This window comes from Lissotriton vulgaris, chromosome 2_1 (genome assembly GCF_964263255.1).
Source record: "Lissotriton vulgaris chromosome 2_1, aLisVul1.2, whole genome shotgun sequence".
In the NCBI taxonomy this organism is placed as follows: Eukaryota; Metazoa; Chordata; class Amphibia; order Caudata; family Salamandridae; genus Lissotriton; species Lissotriton vulgaris.
In genome coordinates this window covers 773,097,949-773,116,395 of record NC_141687.1, presented here as the reverse complement: position 1 = coordinate 773,116,395, position 18,447 = coordinate 773,097,949, and the positions used below count along the sequence as shown (strand labels likewise).

The window sequence follows — 18,447 nt, the reverse complement described above, 5'->3', positions numbered from 1 at the left end:
GTGAACGTGTGCAGCGATGCCCACATAGCTGCCTGACAGATGCCATGTAGGGGGACTCCCCGTCCCAAAGCAGTAGTAGCTGCCGTCGCCCTGGTAGAATGAGCGCGCAGTCCCACCGGAGGCTTCTTCTTTGACAAAGAATAGCAGGCCTTAATGCACAGAAAATGGTCCGTTTGTGCACAGGCCGACCTTTCTTAGAGCCCGCGTATCAACAAAAGCTGGTCATCCACCCAGAATTGTTTGGTTCGATTCAAGTAGAAGGAGAGTGCACATTTTGGATCCAGACGGTGGAGCCATACTTCCTCTTTTGAAGGATGCGGAGACGGAAACAAGTTGGGCAAAGTGATGGTTTGGCCAATATGAAAAGAAGTGACCACCTTTGGAAAAAAGGAAGGTCGAGTTCTTAGGACGACCCTGTCCAGATGAACAGCAAGAAAGGGAGGCTTGGAAGACAGAGCTTGCAGCTCACTCACCCTGCATGCAGAGGTGATGGCCACCAGAAAAGCAGTTTTCAGAGTAAGGAATCTGAGAGGACAGTTATGTAGTGGCTCAAAGGGAGCACACATCAAATAAGTAAGAACCAAGTCCCACTGAGGCATTACTAAGGGAACAGGAAGAAAAAGATGAGTAATGCCTTTAAGAAATCTATTTACAAAAGGGGACTTGAAAAGAGAAGGCTGATCAGGAAGCCTGAGGAAGGCTGAAATGGCCGTGAGGTAGCCCTTAAGAGTGCCCAGTGCAGAGACCTGCCGGGATAAAGACAGGTGGAACAGGAAACCTCAGAAAGAGGGGCAGAAAGGGGATCCACAGCCTTTGCTGTGCACCATGCCACAAATGTATTCCATCTGCAGGCATATTCTGTCTTAGTGGAGGGACACCTGGCTGCCAAGATTACATCACATACTTCAGGAGGCAAGTCAGATGACGTCAACTGCCGCTGCTCAATCTCCACAAAAGGAGTTAGAGGCTGGGCAGGTTCGGGTGGAGGACCGTCCCCTGCTGCTGCAACAGAAGATCCTCCTGAAGAGGCAGTTGAATGGGAGGATCGATGGCCAGGTTGAGTAGCTCGGGATACCAGACTCTTTGTGCCGAATCCGGAGCCACAAGAATGACTTGGGCCCGGTCACCCTTGATCTTCTTCAGCACTCTGGGCAGAAGTGGTATAGGCGGAAAGGCGCATAGAAGACCGGAACTCCACTCGCGAGGAAAAGCGTCGCCTAGTGGGTGTCGCCTTGGAAATTCCAACAAACAGAATTGCTGACATTGCATGTTCTTTTCGATGGTGAATATATCTAAAGAAGGCTCTCCCCACTGTTGAAAGAGACTTTGCATCACCTCCGAGTGAACACGCAATTTGTAATCCATCATGCACCTGCGGCAGAGTTCGTCCACCCTGGCATTCAGTGAACCTGCCAGGTGTTGAACCACCAGGGATATGCCCTTATGTTCCAGCCATGTCCAGAGACAGAGGGCCTCTTGACATAGTGTCCACGACCCCACCGTGCCTGTTGCAGTACCACATGGCAGTGGTGTTGTTCGTGAACACCTGCACTACTCTTCCCCAGACAGAGGGAAGAAATGCTTTTAGTGCAAGACGGATCACCCGAAGCTCCAGAAGGTTGATGTGGAGCTCGGACTCTGCCGGAGACCAGGGGCCTCTGATCGCCGGCTCTCCCATGTGGCCACCCCATCCCAGAAGGGATGCATCTGTCACCACTGTGTGTTCTGGTTGGGCAAGGAGGAGGTATCTGCAATTGACCCAATTCCCGGTACGTGAGCCACCACTGCAATTGTTGTGCAGTGCACTCCGAGATCTGGACGCAATCGGACAGATTCCCCTGATGCTGCCCCCACTGGAACTTCAGGTCCCACTGCAGAGCCAGCATATGCCAACAGGCATGATCGACAAGCATGATGCAGGAGGCCATGAGGCCCAGCAGCCTCAGGGTCATCCTGACCAAAACCCGGGATAGAGGCTGAAAGATTGGAATTGTAGCCCGAATATCCCGAAATCGTTGTTCGGGAGGATAAACCCGAAACTGCATTGTGTCCAGAACCACCCCGATGAAGAGGAGCTTCTGAGAGGAGGTCGGGTGTGACTTCGGCACGTTGATGAAGAACCCCAACGAATGCAGGAGGTCCGCCTTCAACATCCAATCGTTAAGATAGGGGAAGCCTGGAACCCCTGATCTGCGCAGATGATCTGCAACCACCGCCATCACTTTTGTGAACACCCGAGGGGCCCTAGTAAGGCCAAAGGGGAGCACAGTAAACTGAAAGTACTTGTGGCCTACCGTGAACCGCAAGTAACGCCGGCGGGCCGGCAGGACGGGGGATGTGAAAATAAGCGTCCTGAAAGGGGCAAAAGGCAGACGGTGCAGGGTGCGTGGTGTAGAGGTCTAAGGACTGGGCCATAGCCCGAGAGTCCTTGAAGCGCTTTAGTGCACTGTCTGCCTTGTCACCGAAAAGGCGACGGCCATCAAAGGGCATGTCCATCAAAGTGTTCTGGACATCCTCAGAAAAGCCAGTCGATCTCAACCAGGCGTGACAGCGAAGCGCCACTGATGTTGCAATGGTCCTACCCAGTGAGTTGGCAGTGTCCAGTCCACAGCAGATGGTAAACTTTGCTATGTCTCTCCCCTCGGCAATAGCACTAGAGAGTACGGCCCAGGCCTCCTCCGGACACTTAGGCAGCACTTGCGCCACCGTATCCCACACAGAGTGGGAATAATGGCCCAACAGGAATGCTGTGTTTGCCACCGCAGCCCTAGGCTGGAGGAAGAAAACAACTTCTTCCCAAGCTGATCCAGCTTCTTGCATTCCCTGTCCGTGGTGCGTTAGGGAATGCGCTTTGGGAAGTTGAAGCTTGGGCCACCAAGCTCTCTGGGGAGGGATGTTGGGAGAGGAAAGTGGGGTCGCATGGGGCCAGCCAGTGGTGTCGGGCAATCATCCTATCCACAGGAGCCCCTGTGTTGGCCCTGGACCAAGTGCCCAAAAGGATGTCCGTGAGGGCTTCATTAAACAGCAGCAGGGCCTCCGAAGAGCTTGCTGCCGGCTGAAACACCTGTCAGGAGGTTAGTCTTGCCTGTCACAGTAGGTAGCTCGAGGTTTTTGGACCAAGTGCCCAAAAGGATGTCCGTGAGGGCTTCATTAAACAGCAGCAGGGCCTCCGAAGAGCTCGCTGCCGGCTGAAACACCTGTCAGGAGGTTAGTCTTGCCTGTCACAGTAGGTAGCTCGAGGTTTAGGGCCTTGGTCGCCCTATGCAACACTACAGCGTAAGACACTCCGTCCTCCATATCCACGGGATGAGGAGACAACATGCCAAGGTCTGGTAAGGTGTCCAGACCACTGGCGTCCCCCAGTTCCTCTCTCCAGTCCTGGTCGTACTCCAACTGGTCAGTTAAAAGGTCACCAGACCCCTCCCAGTCTTCCTCACCCTTCGCTGGTTGCCAAACTGGCTGAAAATGACCAGGGTAGAATGCAGGCACAAAAGTACCCATCGGCGCTGGATCCGGCTGGAGGTCAAGCCGGCTGTGGACATTGTGCAGGTGGAATTAGGGCCGGTGGGAGGGCAACGAGGTCGACCGGCACCAATCCGGATTCAGGCCTGGATCCAAGGGGGCCCTGCATTGCCATGGCCGGAGGCGCTGGAGTTGAAGGCCTAGGACTCCCAGCCGAGTCCACGGGGCCTGTGGGTGCACCGGCGGAGTCGGGCTGCCCAAACATGGAATGCATCTCTTCGTAGAACTAACAAAGCTGAGCAGGGGTCGCTCCTGGTCCCAGGAAGGGAGGGAAGGCCTGAGTCGACCCTGTAGGCTCCACACACGGAGCCACAGGGGTGGCACCACACGCACTCTTAGACGCGTCAGCTGACGGGCGAGGGGAAGTCGAAGAGCGACGATGCTTCTTCGACTTCTTCTTATGCTTTGACTTGCCTGACCCTGAGTGCAAAGACTTAGAAAAGGAGTGATGATGGCTCCATGATTGGTCCTTTGAACTCCCACGCGACCGGGACCTCGAACAACACAGTGCCGACTGCCGGGCCTCGAGCAGCTTTCGGGACTGCTCCCGCAAAGACTTCGGGCCATGGTTCGGCAGTCGGAGAACGACTTGAGGTCATGGTCGTGTTCTAGGCAGTAGAGGCACACGCGCTGCGGATCCGTCACCAACATCAGTCGGGGATGGGAACCGCAGGCCTTGAAGCCGGGCCTCTCTCGTGCACCAGGAGTCGATGTTAGACTCAAAAACGAAGTCAACAAAAGTTTCAAAAAAATGCTCTCCTCGGATCTGCGCTTCCTGGCACGGAAAAAGAAAGAAGTGACGTCAGCGCGCGAGGGCGGCGTCTAAGTAGGTACCGCAACGTCATCCTGGCTACTACGATGCCAACGAAAAACGCAGAGCCGACCGAGCCACCTTTCGACGCGCAGGGGTACTGCTGACGAAAAACTTTCCGGATCCAGTCTGACGCCTGGGGGTAATTCTAAGGTAAGGAATCTATAACTAACTGTTTCTTTCAGATGTGGCCAACCGGTGAATGATGTCACAGTATGTCTCAAACCTCAAGCTGACATTATCAAACAAAGGAACATTCTAGAATGTATATTGTTGGCGATTGCTAGTCCTGCAGGACTGGTATTTTGTATTCACTGAATGGCCACATTAATGAACATTCCAGAGGGCATTAACATAAAGGTAAATGGCCTTCCCCCTCAATATCAGCCCTCGCTTCTGGCTTCAGGTGCATAACTTGAGTGGCAGGCAAATAGCTCATGATATTGTCACAAGAAACCCAAATCAATCATGGAAAAAAATAAGCATTGGTGTAACAGAAGTATTCCCATGGAACCATTAACAGTAGGCTCAGTGATGAAGTGGTATATTAAGTCTCATTCTCCAGATATTACAATTTGCTGGCTGCAACCCCACAATAGCCAATACAATTGTTTTGAGATCTTCCTCAGAGTGTGGAACCATTCAAAGTATATGGGTGTGGTGGCAGGGAAATGATGCTCAATAATGGTTTAAAACAGATCATCTTAGTTTATTGTAGCAGCTATAATAAAAAACATATTTACTGCTGATACAGGTTACGAATACTTTAACCCAACCAAAAAGAAAGCACTGTTCCTATCAGAAACAGATGAAGACAGAGCTGTGGACGAAAGAGTGGGAATCCTAAGGATTATTCTATGGTGCTCTCACACACCCTAGGAATGGCATGCTTCAAAAATCATAAAAACAGGTTGGAGCTAGCCTCGTTGTTCTGTTCTTAGGTCCTGAAGAACCGCTGCGGATCCTTTTTGGGCCTCAGGGCACGAAATATGTCGACTAGACTACATACAACTTGACTAAACCCACAGATTTGGGGCTACTTGGGTACATTATTCTCCTATAATAGCCCTAACCTGTTTTAATGTTTTTTTTATCCTGTTAAGAAAGCCATCTCCTTAAAATCTAACCTGGTATCTCTGAGGCAGTTTTAATTTCTCCTCACTCATGCATATACAATCACCACACCCCACACATCGAGGACACCCTCACACATACCCCTCTCTTCATACGGCAAGAAATTAATAAAAAAAGATCTCTGCTAAAACGATTCTTTGTGGGGCCCCTAGGACATTGCAGTGCCGGCCCGATGAGGAGCACGCCCAATGATGAAGCATGACATCCCCAGGGATGTGTGAGGGCACCAAGAAATAATCTTTAGGATTCCCAACCCATGGTTCGTCCGCCGCTCTGTCTTCTTTTCTTTCTGCTAGGAACAGTACATCCTCTTTGGGTTGGATTATTGTCTTCGGAGCCTAGATATTGGATATTCATTGGATCCTAGTCCCCCATTCTTCTTTGCTTCGAATACAAATACTTTAAAACAGACCAGGTTTACACAATCATTCATGTCCGCCTCTTAAAACACTGTTCATGCAGCCTAAAAAAAGTTACGTTGTACCTGACATCACAGTTGATGATAAGCGGCATGGGCAGCGCTCATTAGTGCAGTTTTAAAAAACAAATGAATGCAACAATATTGGAGGGAGTTCAACAAATATGACTGTGCAAGAAAATCTCTAGGATATAAAAACTATAACTGCAAAAACAAATTCCAAAATATAGACTACTATTATCCGACCTGCATAAATATCTCACCGAAAACATTTAACCCCCCACTTAAATCTTCTAGTAAGTGTCTGCCCTGCAAATAGGAAGGTAGGTAGTTAGAATAGTAAATTAGCCTAATCTTAAAGTATGTGAGGAGAGAGTTTGGCAGGATTTTTAGTAAATAATTATTAAAAGGTGAAATGTTTAACAGGGAAATATTTAAATAAGGTTGAGATTTTGTAAGCCTATATTTTGGCGTCTGCTTTGTACAAAAAATGTTTTCAAAATGTTTTCACATGGAACCAGAAAATTACATAAGCAAGGAGAACTGGGGGAAATATGGGTGCCTCGTACTGCGAGTATCTGATCTGCCACAATTGTGAGAGCATCAAAGAAATTGGGTACCTATTGAGCATTTGATGACATAAAGTCCATTTGACAAACTTGGAGCTAAAGCGAGTTCCTTAGGAAAGCCTGAGCACGTTGATAGGTGCGTTAGGCAAGGATATGTCCCACCACACCCCTTTATTATGCAGCAAGACATAGGATACATGTTGAATTAATGAGGGTTTCTTCCTTTCCACAATACATGGATTTGAACCACATGAGGGAACCACTGTTGATCTAATCACCTTCATGGCAAGAGGTTCAGTATGCAACATCCATACTAGCCTGCTGGCACATTTTGGCATCCATCTGAGATCGTGATAGGTCTACACATACACTTTTCAATTAAAATCAGAGTAGTGTTATAACATCTTTGCAGTGTCTTTCCAAGCCATCAAATTCATACAAATGATTAACTTGCAATCATGCTTCACCAAGTACAGCTAGTCTCAGTTTGCAATACTTTGACTAACTAGACTTGACAGGAGAGTGCTTGAAAACGGTCATGAACCTATTCAACATTATACATCATATACTTTACAAAAACGGTGTCAAATTGTGCAGTGTGCCCTGTCACACTCCTTCAGATCTGCAGCGAGGCTGAGAGCGTATCAGCTGCAAGCTAAGTAGTGGCATGGAGAATCCACAAAGTGAGCCAGCACTAAGCGATGGCTGTCAAGTATCTGCGTTGGAGTTCGCCAGCCATCTGGTGTCAGAAAAATGTGCATATGCCAAAGCCAAGCTTCTTGCACAAGCGGTTTCTCACCCAAGGGCATACCACTGGTAGAAAGAAGCATCCTATACCACCCTCACATTGCTGTACAACTACTTTGCAGGGAAGATTTGAGACAATGCTATGCCCAGGGCCCTGTTACAACCAACAATTTAGAGTTAATGAGGAGGGGTCCTTCCTTGAGACCTGGTAGGGAGGAGGGTGTCTCTCCAATCTTCGACTTTATTATTGGTCTATTATTGCTTGGCAGACAAATTGCCTGATCGTCCTCTTGCAGTACACCATATATGCCCTGCTTAATGAACTATTTAAACTAGGAGCCAACCACTTTGTTGTCTTTCCACCTCTTGAAATGGGATAGTGCTGACTAAGTAAAAGAAAAGATGCCCAATTTGACAGTCATCGTGCGGCACAGAGTGGAGCAGACAGGTGGGGTTGAGGGAAAGTAACTGGAGACAGGTCATTTTCTATAATGAAGTTCCCCACTCCATACCAAGCAAGTCCTCCTACCATGAGGCTGAGTATTGCAATCTCAGAACCAACAACTAAGGGCCATATGTAGCAAGGTGAATTGCGATCGCAAATGCTGAAATTCGCAGAATTTCAGCCTTTGCGATCGCAATTTGGCCTAGTGCTATGTATGAAAGCACAACTGTCTCGCAAATTGCGATTCCTTAAATGGAATGTATGAAGCACCGAAGTTGTGCGAATATGGCATAAGGAATGCCAAATTACCACCAACTACAAGTTGGTGGTAATTTGCAATTTTTTCAAAAATGCACATTTTTGCATTTTTCAAAGTGGCATGTGGCACACATACATGCCCTTAGAGCGTGTATGTGCGCCACATGTGCACCCATGCTCATTTCAGGGGTGCAACAGGGTGTCCTTTTGACACCCTGGCACACGTGAAATTGCATTCTCAATTTGCGATTCTCTAATTGGGAATCGCAAATTGAGAATGTCTTCCCATTCATTCCTATGGGCCTCTAGGCCCATAGGAATGAATGGGGAGGTATTCCTTAATTGCGAAAATTCGCTATTTGAGAATCGCAAAACCTAACATTGATACATATGGCCCTCAGTCCCATAAGGAAAATTAGCAAGCATGCACACAAGTCATCATGCAGCACAGAGCGTGGATAGCAACTGTTTGTCAGTGAGTGGCCAGAAGATAGCTTCCAAGAGACACCGCTGGAAATATGGCTCCAAGCTCACTTCTGACTGACTACTTCATTCGTTCAAGCACGTTATAACCAGCTAACACCAGCTAATGGTGAGCTAGACTTAAGATTAGTACTGCCAAAACGTCAACAGACTTCAGACATGACAGAGCTCCCTAGCAGCTTCGGCGAAATCTGCCTCATCCACAGTATGTGCAGTCTATAAAAGTAATATTGAACAGACATACCACCATTGGTCCTCCATGCAGTAAATAATAGACATGGTAACTGCTGAGATTCAATAACCTATTTTTGCCAATGTTTGACATTTAGAGAATTATTCTAGTCACCTTGTCCATTTCCTGTACATGTTGCGACTCCCCCTTAACCTAGACGCCATGAAACAAAACATCCGAGACGATGACACTCAATGGTAATGCACTTGCCCAAGACAATTTCCAGTTTCTCTTTTCTGCGCGTGCTGTGCTAGTTCCTAAATCTAAATTTGCCTTTGGACATTTCTCCAAGCGTTGTTAATAATTTTGCAAGATCATGTCTATTATAGGCAGCGAGTCTAAGCTCCTTCCATTAGGAGTTACATTTTTGCACACATCCTTTTGTTACTAACTGTTTTCTCTGACTTTTTTCCATTTGTGTGTACGAAAAGCCAGTGTCCGAACGTAATAATTAAATAAAGGAGAACTACCAAGTGTGTCTTTTCAGATAATCCATTATTTAAAAAATCCACACAATGCAGCATGGTGACTATGCAGAAATGGAAACACATGCTAATTTGATCTCCCCTCCAAGGTAAACCAAACAATACAAGGTTCCTATCAATGTACAGTGTAAATGTACCATTAAACACAATTTTAGATCCGAACAAATTGCACATTACCAAGACATTGTTGTTCAGAGAACATATATGATAGGTTCCTTTCTCCTTTTTCTTGTTGGGTGTAATGATGTAATGCCAAGGGAACCCTCCGATCTGAAATGCATTTTCCAAGCAAGAAACTTCAAACAGCAGGGGCGGACTCTCTGAAACAAGAGTGGAAACAACAAATATATGCAAACCATTAAAAGGAGGACATTGAAGCCATCCCCTTAGAGCAGGAGAAGTGTTTGGCTTGATGCCACTCGCAACAACACATGAAGACGAAGCGGACCAATTTGTAGAGGATTTACTAGACGTGCATAAGCCCAAATCAAATTTGTGCAAAAGCGCTGTTCACCAATGACGCAAATCGCACCAAACTTTAATTTATGAATGGGACCTCCCATTTTTGGGCTATGCTGAACACTGATATTTTGTGATTTGGGACTATTCGAAAATAAGAGGAGGTAGACAGATACATGACCAGCTCCTACATGTTACTTGACTTACCTGCACCATTGTTGGTGGCCTGCAGAGGATCGCCTTAACAGGAGTTAAATGAACATACCACTGCATGCCCAAACTGAACACAATAGCCTTGAAGAAGGCAACTAATGGCAGGTAAAGACCTCTGCTCCAACAATCCATTACATGTCTCTCTGTTTCTCCTTGTTTAATCTAGGACATAAATCTCTCAGTGGGAAGAAGGTCCTACCAGCATTATAGTCTATCAAACTTAGATAGTACCTAGGGCTGTACCACTTGTTAAAGACCTTCTCCCTCATTATACGCTGAACTTGGGAAGAGGGCCTTTAACAATGCTACAGCCCTTACGATATGTAAGTATATGTGCACGGAAACAACATTTTAAAAAATATGCGGGAATCCCTAAGCATCATTAAGAGGAACTATTCCGCTTGACTTATTAAGACAACTGTCTACATTCTTAAAAAAGAAAAAACATCCCTTTTATCTTCATAATCAGTTTTAAATATAGCACCAGGACTCGTATTATGTGTTATTTTTTAGGTGCTGTCCGGTGATGCATTGATTTGCTTAGAAAGTCAAGTGAGTGAAGAAAGGCACAGTCAGTTACTGTCAAAGGAGTACCTTTATCTAAAGAAGGGGATGATACAGAGTTGAAATTGATCTTCGGCACAAAATGTAAATAACTTTTGTAGGCCGTGATGGGTGACGGATTCAGTGTAATTCTTGCCTGCACTGCCTTTCCTAGCGTGCAAATATGGTACTGTATGCGATTGCTGCAAAAACTCAATCCGTCTAGTTACAATTCGTATTGTACTCCTGAATTTTAGAGAGCACCCAAGATGGCCGGGTCTTCAGGAGAGGATGTGGTGCCGAATCAGAGCTACTGACTCGGGAGTTGGGTCTCGGCGTCTGCTCAACATCCCATGATTCTGGGCAAACCACTTAATCTCCCTGTGCCTATGGACAGCACCTTGATTCCCTCTCCAGTGATAAATCCCTCTTGGGTGATAAATTAAAATTTATGTCAGTTAATTGCACTTTGTAACTTCAATTATACTGTACAGATTGCTGAATGCCTAAATACTTTAACTGTCAATGGTGTACCTTCTTGTGTCCACTAAACCTTTGTAACTATGCTTGCAGCCATGTTTATATTGCTAAACTATGTTCAAGTATCTCTTCTGATCTAAAATCATTGGTCATCGTCCTGTTCTAGATCAGCCCTCACCTGACCCCGCTCCTGCTCACCCTCCATGACACTTGACTCGGAGATCTTTCCATCTGCAGCTGAGACCTAGACATTTTGACTGACGCCCGGTGGAGCTACCTCGCGAGCTAAAGGGGAGATGGCTATGGATTTCCCTCTTTGACCATCACCTACCCAGTCAGTCTTTGGGTACACTCTCCTGCGTCTCTCTAATGGACTTTCCTCCCTTCTCCTCTTCACCATACCCCCTACCCCCCTCCTCTCTACTCTTCTTTTCTTTCCAGCTATTGACCTTTGCCTTCACCCGTCCTTGCTCATAGTTCCCACCCTGTCTATCCACTGGACTTTCTTCTGTGAACTTTCCCTCGTCAGTTGAGACCTAGCAATCTGACTGATGCCCGATGGAGCTACCTGTTTAGCTATTGGGGTGATGGGCTGTGGATTCCTTCCTCGGACGTCACCTACCCAGTCGGACTTTGGGCAGACGTCCTTTCGTCTCTCCTGCCGTCTTTTCATTCATCCCCCCCTTCACACTTCCCCCCTTCTCTCTATTTATCTCACCTTTCTTTCCTCTCCCAATTTGTTGCTTAATTTTTTATGTAATGTGTATTTGTTTTCATTCTCAGTAACATTGTGTATCCAAATGTAAAGTGCTCTGATACCTTCAGGTCTAGCCAGCACTATATGTAACTCATAAATAACGTTCCTCTGAACTTCTGATGGACCTCTGATGGCGCTCCATGGGCGTCAAAACTGTTTGTACTCACCTGGATACACGAGCAACCTTGGCTGTTGCCCGGTGGAGCTTTCATATGCAGCTAAAGAGGAGTCTAGCCCTGGTTTCACCCCTTCAGCAGTCACCTACCCAGCCAGACATCTGTCATTGTTTTCCTAGTTTTTCCCGTTGTGTATTCCCTCCCCCTCCTCCTCCCCCTGTGACTCTTTGATTTAATTGATGTAACTATTTAACTTGTAACTCATGTAAAGTGCTCTGATACCCCGGGTCTAGTAGCACTATATAAAACTTTTCAAATAAATAAAAAAAAAATGCTCAGCTATATTAAAATTAATTTTAAAAACTTTTGTAGCTTGTGTCCACATTCACCTAACACTTGTGGGGGTGTTCCTTCCCCAGTCTCATCCTGGATAATGAGTTCGTTTTGTGCTTGACTGGATTTAATGTTTGACTTTATCCAGGGAGGGAATGCCTGTCTGTGAACATTTGTGAATTTTCTTAATCATGGAAGGCTATGTGTGTTTACATACTATGAAGTTGACCCCCAACCCGGAGCCCTCACAATCGTCGCTGTGAGCAGACAGTAATGCAACAAATTATACCATACTGCGGGAATATTCAGTGGAAGGAAATTCATTAACAAGTGCAATTACAGGAAATACATTAACTCGTGCAGTTTCACATTCAATGAATCAATAGCACGAATTTGCACGTGTGCATGAGACTTAAATCAATAGCATATTAACTGTTTTGTGAATTGTGCCCTTTTATGTCACGTGAGGAAACTCTTCCTCTGTAAGTATAAAGGGCAGGTTATTGGTCTCTTAAAATATACGACCATCTAGAGATGAGGCAGTACCTGTAATTTTAACGTTGCAAGGGACACCAAAAGGAAAGTCTCCCACAATTCCAGAAGAGCCTTTCCAGTTGCATTTTTTACCTAAATCGAGTTGTTGCTGAGTACACTAAAAAAAATAAAGGAACACATTCATTAGCATAACTATTAGGAATTATACAAACGTAACCATAGACAACTCTTCTAAATGCAAAGGTATATGCTTGTAACTAAATTATCGAGGAACAATTTGAGGAGATCAGTTATAAGGAAAAAGACAAGAAGACAAGAAGCACACAAAACATACGTACTAAACTCAATCATATTTGCGGTCCTTATAATATCTTATATGTTTTGCTTTCAAAGCTATTTCGAAAAATGAGAATAAAAATTATGCTTAACTACTTAGATAAACGTTTTAGAGATGACTGCAACCAGAAAACTAGTTTTCGGTGTACAACACAACAACTGACTGCAGCTCTGTAAAGATTAGTGTGTGATAAATCATATTAACAGTCATTCTGCTATGTATACAAAGAGGGCACCATGTGTACAAAAAATGCAAAGAAGACAATTTGTTACGCAGGGTTGCAAATACTAAGCATTAGAAAAATCGTCTCACAGCTCCCATTCTAGCAGCCAAGCCCCTAATGAATAGTGCAATAGACTAAAAATTGTCTCCTCAGCTCGGTCCTTGGAAACACAATAATGCACATCTCCTCTCACTCATCTACAGCGTTCCACAGACAGGAATTTGGTTGGCTATTCAACAAACTAACCAACTACCTGCTTCCAAATAAAGTAAATAAGTATACTTTGTAAATAATTCGTAGATTTTGATTCGTTTATTACAACTTTATATATAATAAATGTTGTTCATGTTTGTGTTGCCATTATTAGCATGTTTCATCTATTATTTTTTGTGCAGCCACCCAATCTGCAAACAACCATATACACAGACTTGTTGCTGTATGTAGCACTTCTGTCCACAGGGATTTCACATTTATGGAATAACTACAACATACATATTTCTAATGAATCGAAGTAAAAGAACGATGGGCCAGATGCATAAAGAAATCGTTTTGCGATTTCCTAATTGTGAATCTTTGAGATTCAAATGACTTACCTCATGAATAATAATGAGGTAGGTCGCAATTTGCAACCCCCTAGGAACGCAAAAATCACAGGGATGGTGGCTTGCTGGGCTCAGCAGAACACCATGTCGATGATTGCTTTTAAATAAAGCAAATTGAAATGCAGCCCGTTTTTACTTAAGGGAAAACGGGATGCGTTACAAAAACAAAAATGAAAAGTTTTCTTATCATTTTTTAGGAGCAGGCAGTAGTACGTGGGACCGTTGCCTACTCTTAAAAAATTATTTTACAAATATTCACAAAGGGGAAGGGTCGGGGAAGGGACCCCTACCGTTTTGCGAATGGATTACCACCTACTTGAAGTAGGTGGTAAAATGTGAATGTTTTGCCACCGCATTCACAGTCACAAAACATTCATGCATACCATTAGGATTCACTATTTAGAATGGATGCCCTAAACACACCCCTTCCAAAAAGCGAACCGCAAACCCTGTAGCAGGGTTTCCGTTCTCCCACAGAACTGTGCACAGAGATCCAGAACCTGGGCGAGGTAGGGTGACCCAAAAGTCACCTTAGTTTCAGAAATCCCCTTACCAAGCTAGCTACAGTGTCTCATTGGTAGTAATAACTTCCCAATGACTTAGACAATCCAGAACATGAACTTAGGGTACCTCAGGTATCGTGGAACACATGAACACTCTTTCGTTATATAATCAGTGCAAACCAAAACGGGGAGTCAAAAAACACACGTGCAAGTTTGAAATGTTTATTTTTCAATGCAAGGTTCTCAAACGCAGTATCTTATATAATATCAATATACATATTATAAAAATCAGAGTTATCAGCATAGTCACTAGTCCATAATAAGCGAACGGTGATAGCATAATATAATGCAAAATCTATAGAAATTCTGTATCACCTATATTTCGCGCACCCTATTTAGCATACTATATTAAATCTAAGAAGGTCTCATTTGGGCTTTTAGCAGGGCGGGCCCTTACCTCTAATGGTCAGTAGGAGCAGATCACATCAACAGCTACCAGCTCTCTGCATGCGAAGCATCAAGTGTGTTGATTCATTCCCTGTAACTCTATCTTAAACCCGCGTAGAGCCCAATGTTGGCAGCAACATAATTTGTGTTATGTCTAATGTGGTGCGAGGATCAGGCCTTCAGCAACCTTGTGTTAGGTTATTCTTAGAGGGTGCAGTTCTCAGTGTGCAGACAGTTGTACCAAGTGTACCAAGCACGACTGATATCAGAGCAATAACATATTATTCTCAATAAATCACAGCTTTCGTCTAGGTTGAAAGCTACAATAACAATTAGGTGTCGTGTGCAAACTGAAGCCGAAGGAAAATATGGTGTTTAAACATTTAATAAACTCATGCTAACTTAACACAATATATAGAAACGCAGTAACCATATGACACCCCCCCAATGATCCGAGGACGGTCAAAAAAGGAAAAAAATAAGCCAATACTATAAGAAAGGCAAAACATGAAAGCAGAGTTCAACAATATTGAGCCAAGCTAAATGTATGTAAATGTATATAAAAATCAATAATACAAAATATGTATGAATGCCTATAGTGGCCACACAAAAATATAAAAAAAACTTGAACTTGAGGCCATTTATAAAATCATAGGCCCAGAACATATAAAAGTCCAATGTTCGTAATAGAAAAGGCACCATTCAGAATTACTAAAAAGTCACGTGCCATAATAGTGAAAGTCTCCAAAGCCACTCATGGGTGGATAGAATATGCAAAATAGGTAGCCACAGCTTCCAACATGAAATCACTGTCATCATCCGAAAACAGTTCAGCCATCCAATTAAGCAATAGGAAAGAACATACGTGCTCCTCTAGCACCGAATCCTGTAGCAACATCAGAGGACAACTCAGTGGGTTCTCGAGAACGCTATGTGCCAGAAAGTCATGCGCCGCTGCGAATATGTCCCACTGACCCATTAGTCCATGCATCGCTGCCATGGCCATAACCCTTTCGCCAGAACAAACCAACTCGTGAGCAACTACGGGGCTCATCAGCTGATCAAAATCGACGTCAGGAGAAGTCGGTAAGCAGAGACACAAATCAATGGCCCAGTCGAAATCACAGCTCAGGCAATGAAACACAGGCTGGACACATGTGAAATAGGAAAATCGAAACGATAATCCAAAAGCCGTGCTTAAAGTCGCAAGCGGTAAGGCGCCATAGTAATCAAGCATCCGGTTGCGTAACAGCATCAGTAGGGGCTGAGCGTTTTCTTGCGCAGGATGGGCATCCATGTTTTATAAAGCAAAATATCACCAGAACGCCTGCAGCCAAAGCCAGCAAAACAGGGCATCCGCCAAACAAACTTGCGAATATAGAATGAAAAAACGCAGGGATAATACCAAATACTTTTTCAAACGTAGTCACGAGACCACTGCTAACCAATTTAAAAAAATGTGCGAGACCAGACGTGGAGGAGGCATTAAAGATTTGATGAACCAGCTCGCAGAAATGAAACGGCAAATCAGTATTTAAAAGCGCCTGCACCTCTGTGCGTGTGTTAGCTATGTATGTATGTATGTATGTATGTATAGGCATTTATATAGCGCACTACTTACCCGGAGGGTCCCAAGGCGCTTCGACCACTGCGAAACCCTTCCTGGCTTCCCTGAGAGATGGTCCCTTAATGGGTATCTCCAGGGTGAGACCAGGCATCCCCGGCGGTCTGGTGGGGCCATTAGTGAAGATGAGGCAAGCTAATGCCCAGAGTTGCCGAGTGTGATCGCTGATCAGAGTGGGCACCGAGGCGAGGGAATTATCGAGTCCGCTGACCCTGGTCCAGAAACCTGCCGCGCCGGGAATCGAACCCTGGTCCCGGGCCGTCCTCTGCTCTCGGGTCTGCCGCCTCTAACCAGTGAGCCACACTAGTTAGTTAAGTTTCACGGGCTGAGCTCAGGGCCACTTCTTTTTGAGACAATAGGGCTCTTATTCGGCTCAAACCATTGAACTCCGCTCTCAAGGTTGGGATTCGCGGCCAAATGGAAACATCTGAATTCTCATGGGTGGGTGGATATAACACGTTCTTGCAACACACCACACGTTCTGATACAGTAACCACATAGGCGATAACGACCATTAACCCACAACACATTTCGTTGTTCAAAAGTAAATAACTACCGTTAGACAATAAAGTGAATGTGGGAACTATTGCAGGAACCGGTGTGCCTTTTAAAACACAGGCTAAATTCGGCCTGTCCTGATTACAAGAACCTTGCAATTGGATGTGCCTGCATATCAGTGAACGGTCAGGCGACTGTGTGCATTCTTCACCATTCAGATTCACTTCCTTTCCTTCTTTCAGACATCTGTATGTATATGGTAAAGACCATGTCTCATGTAGGAAAGCACTGCCTAGTGGTTCATATCGCCCTATAGCAATATATTTCATACAATTTGTAAATTTATACAGAGCAAATGGTAAAGTAATAATACCATGGATAAGCCATGTAGCAGCAGCCGCCTCAGCCACAGAGAAGGGTAAAGATTCTAACTTCTCAATGTGTAACATAGAAAATGATGCATCTCGCATGGAAAGCATGCGCTGCTTGTCAGTCAAATTAAATGGGGCAAATAGTGATGAGACGTTCATATAACTCCAAGGCACTCGACCAGCCTTCAGAGTCTGTAATGTCCATGCAAACTGCATAACAGAACGCAATTGATTTTGACCATGATATAATACGGACACTTCATCATGCACAATGTCAACAACAGAAGAAACAATACTGTTTAATGTGTAAATTCGGGAAGAAAGCGTGTTAATACTGTTATCGACCACTGCAAGTACTTTTTCCAAATTTGCTTGGTCAATTGCCCTTAGGCGCTTTGCAGCCTCAATTTGAGACACTTTCCAAATTTCATTGTAAACAGCATAAATCCACCGTTTAGATCTACCCTTAGCTGGGCCTTTTATAAAATCATTTAAATCCACATTTTCAGTCAACTGAGACAGATGTAGTTTAACTGCAGCTAACGTGGAATGTTGTAACCAATTCTGACACAGTTTCCCTACAGAGTAAGTGGTGACAGTATAATCAGTTTCAAAACGGGGATCTGGTCGCACTTGTGTGAACCCTTCAGCCAACCCCAGAAATCGACGTTGGCATGAATCAGAACTCTTTTGCCACAACAGCCAACCCTTTGGATCCAAGCTGGATACATTAAAGGACGAATTGTGTATTAGAGACTGTATCTCACGAATAGACAATTCAGAAAAATTACCCCAACCTGAATATTCTTCTAATTCGGGGATAATTGGTGTATTTAATTTTTTAGAAGTAGCCAATCCAAAGCATGTTGTCTGGGAAATAGTAGACTTTAGAAACAACATGTAATTTGGGATGAGACATGCACGGTGCAAAGCCTCAGTGCCTTGTACCTGCCAATCTTTGGTACCCCAAACCGATTTAAGGTCAATTATTCCCTTCCAGAACTCGTAGCCATCTAAAGCTAATTTGTCTAGAAAGGACTTCGAATACAGCAACTTTGTATCGGTCAGTCTAACCTTGGACATGGACTTTTCTGTCATTCTGAAATAAAATGACTCAGGATTTGATTGATTGAAATCTGTAAAATAACTGTATTTTTTCAGAAATGTACTGGAGCTTCCAAGTAAAGGAGCAGGGCATTGCTCCCACTGCGTGTAATTCACAGCAACCCTCCTGGAATTCGTCTTATGGAAAAAATGATTACCATAATGTTGGAAGCAAAACAAATCACCATAATTAATAGAATCTAAATATAAGTCTTCTTCATCAAAAGCCGCATAGTAT

The 18,447-nt window shown here is 44.6% G+C and overlaps 1 protein-coding gene across 1 annotated transcript in view; it reads right to left on the bottom strand.

The window, feature by feature from the left end:
- The window catches only part of DCAF17 (DDB1 and CUL4 associated factor 17), a 497,543-nt gene that overhangs the window by 255,229 nt on the left and 223,867 nt on the right, over positions 1-18,447 (bottom strand). Inside the window, exons 9-10 of the mRNA XM_086956119.1 lie at positions 12,552-12,657; positions 9,282-9,424 (exon numbers count right to left, since the gene is read on the bottom strand). Coding sequence (XP_086812245.1) covers positions 9,282-9,424; positions 12,552-12,657 — 249 coding nt within the window. The remainder of the gene's footprint in view (positions 1-9,281; positions 9,425-12,551; positions 12,658-18,447) is intronic.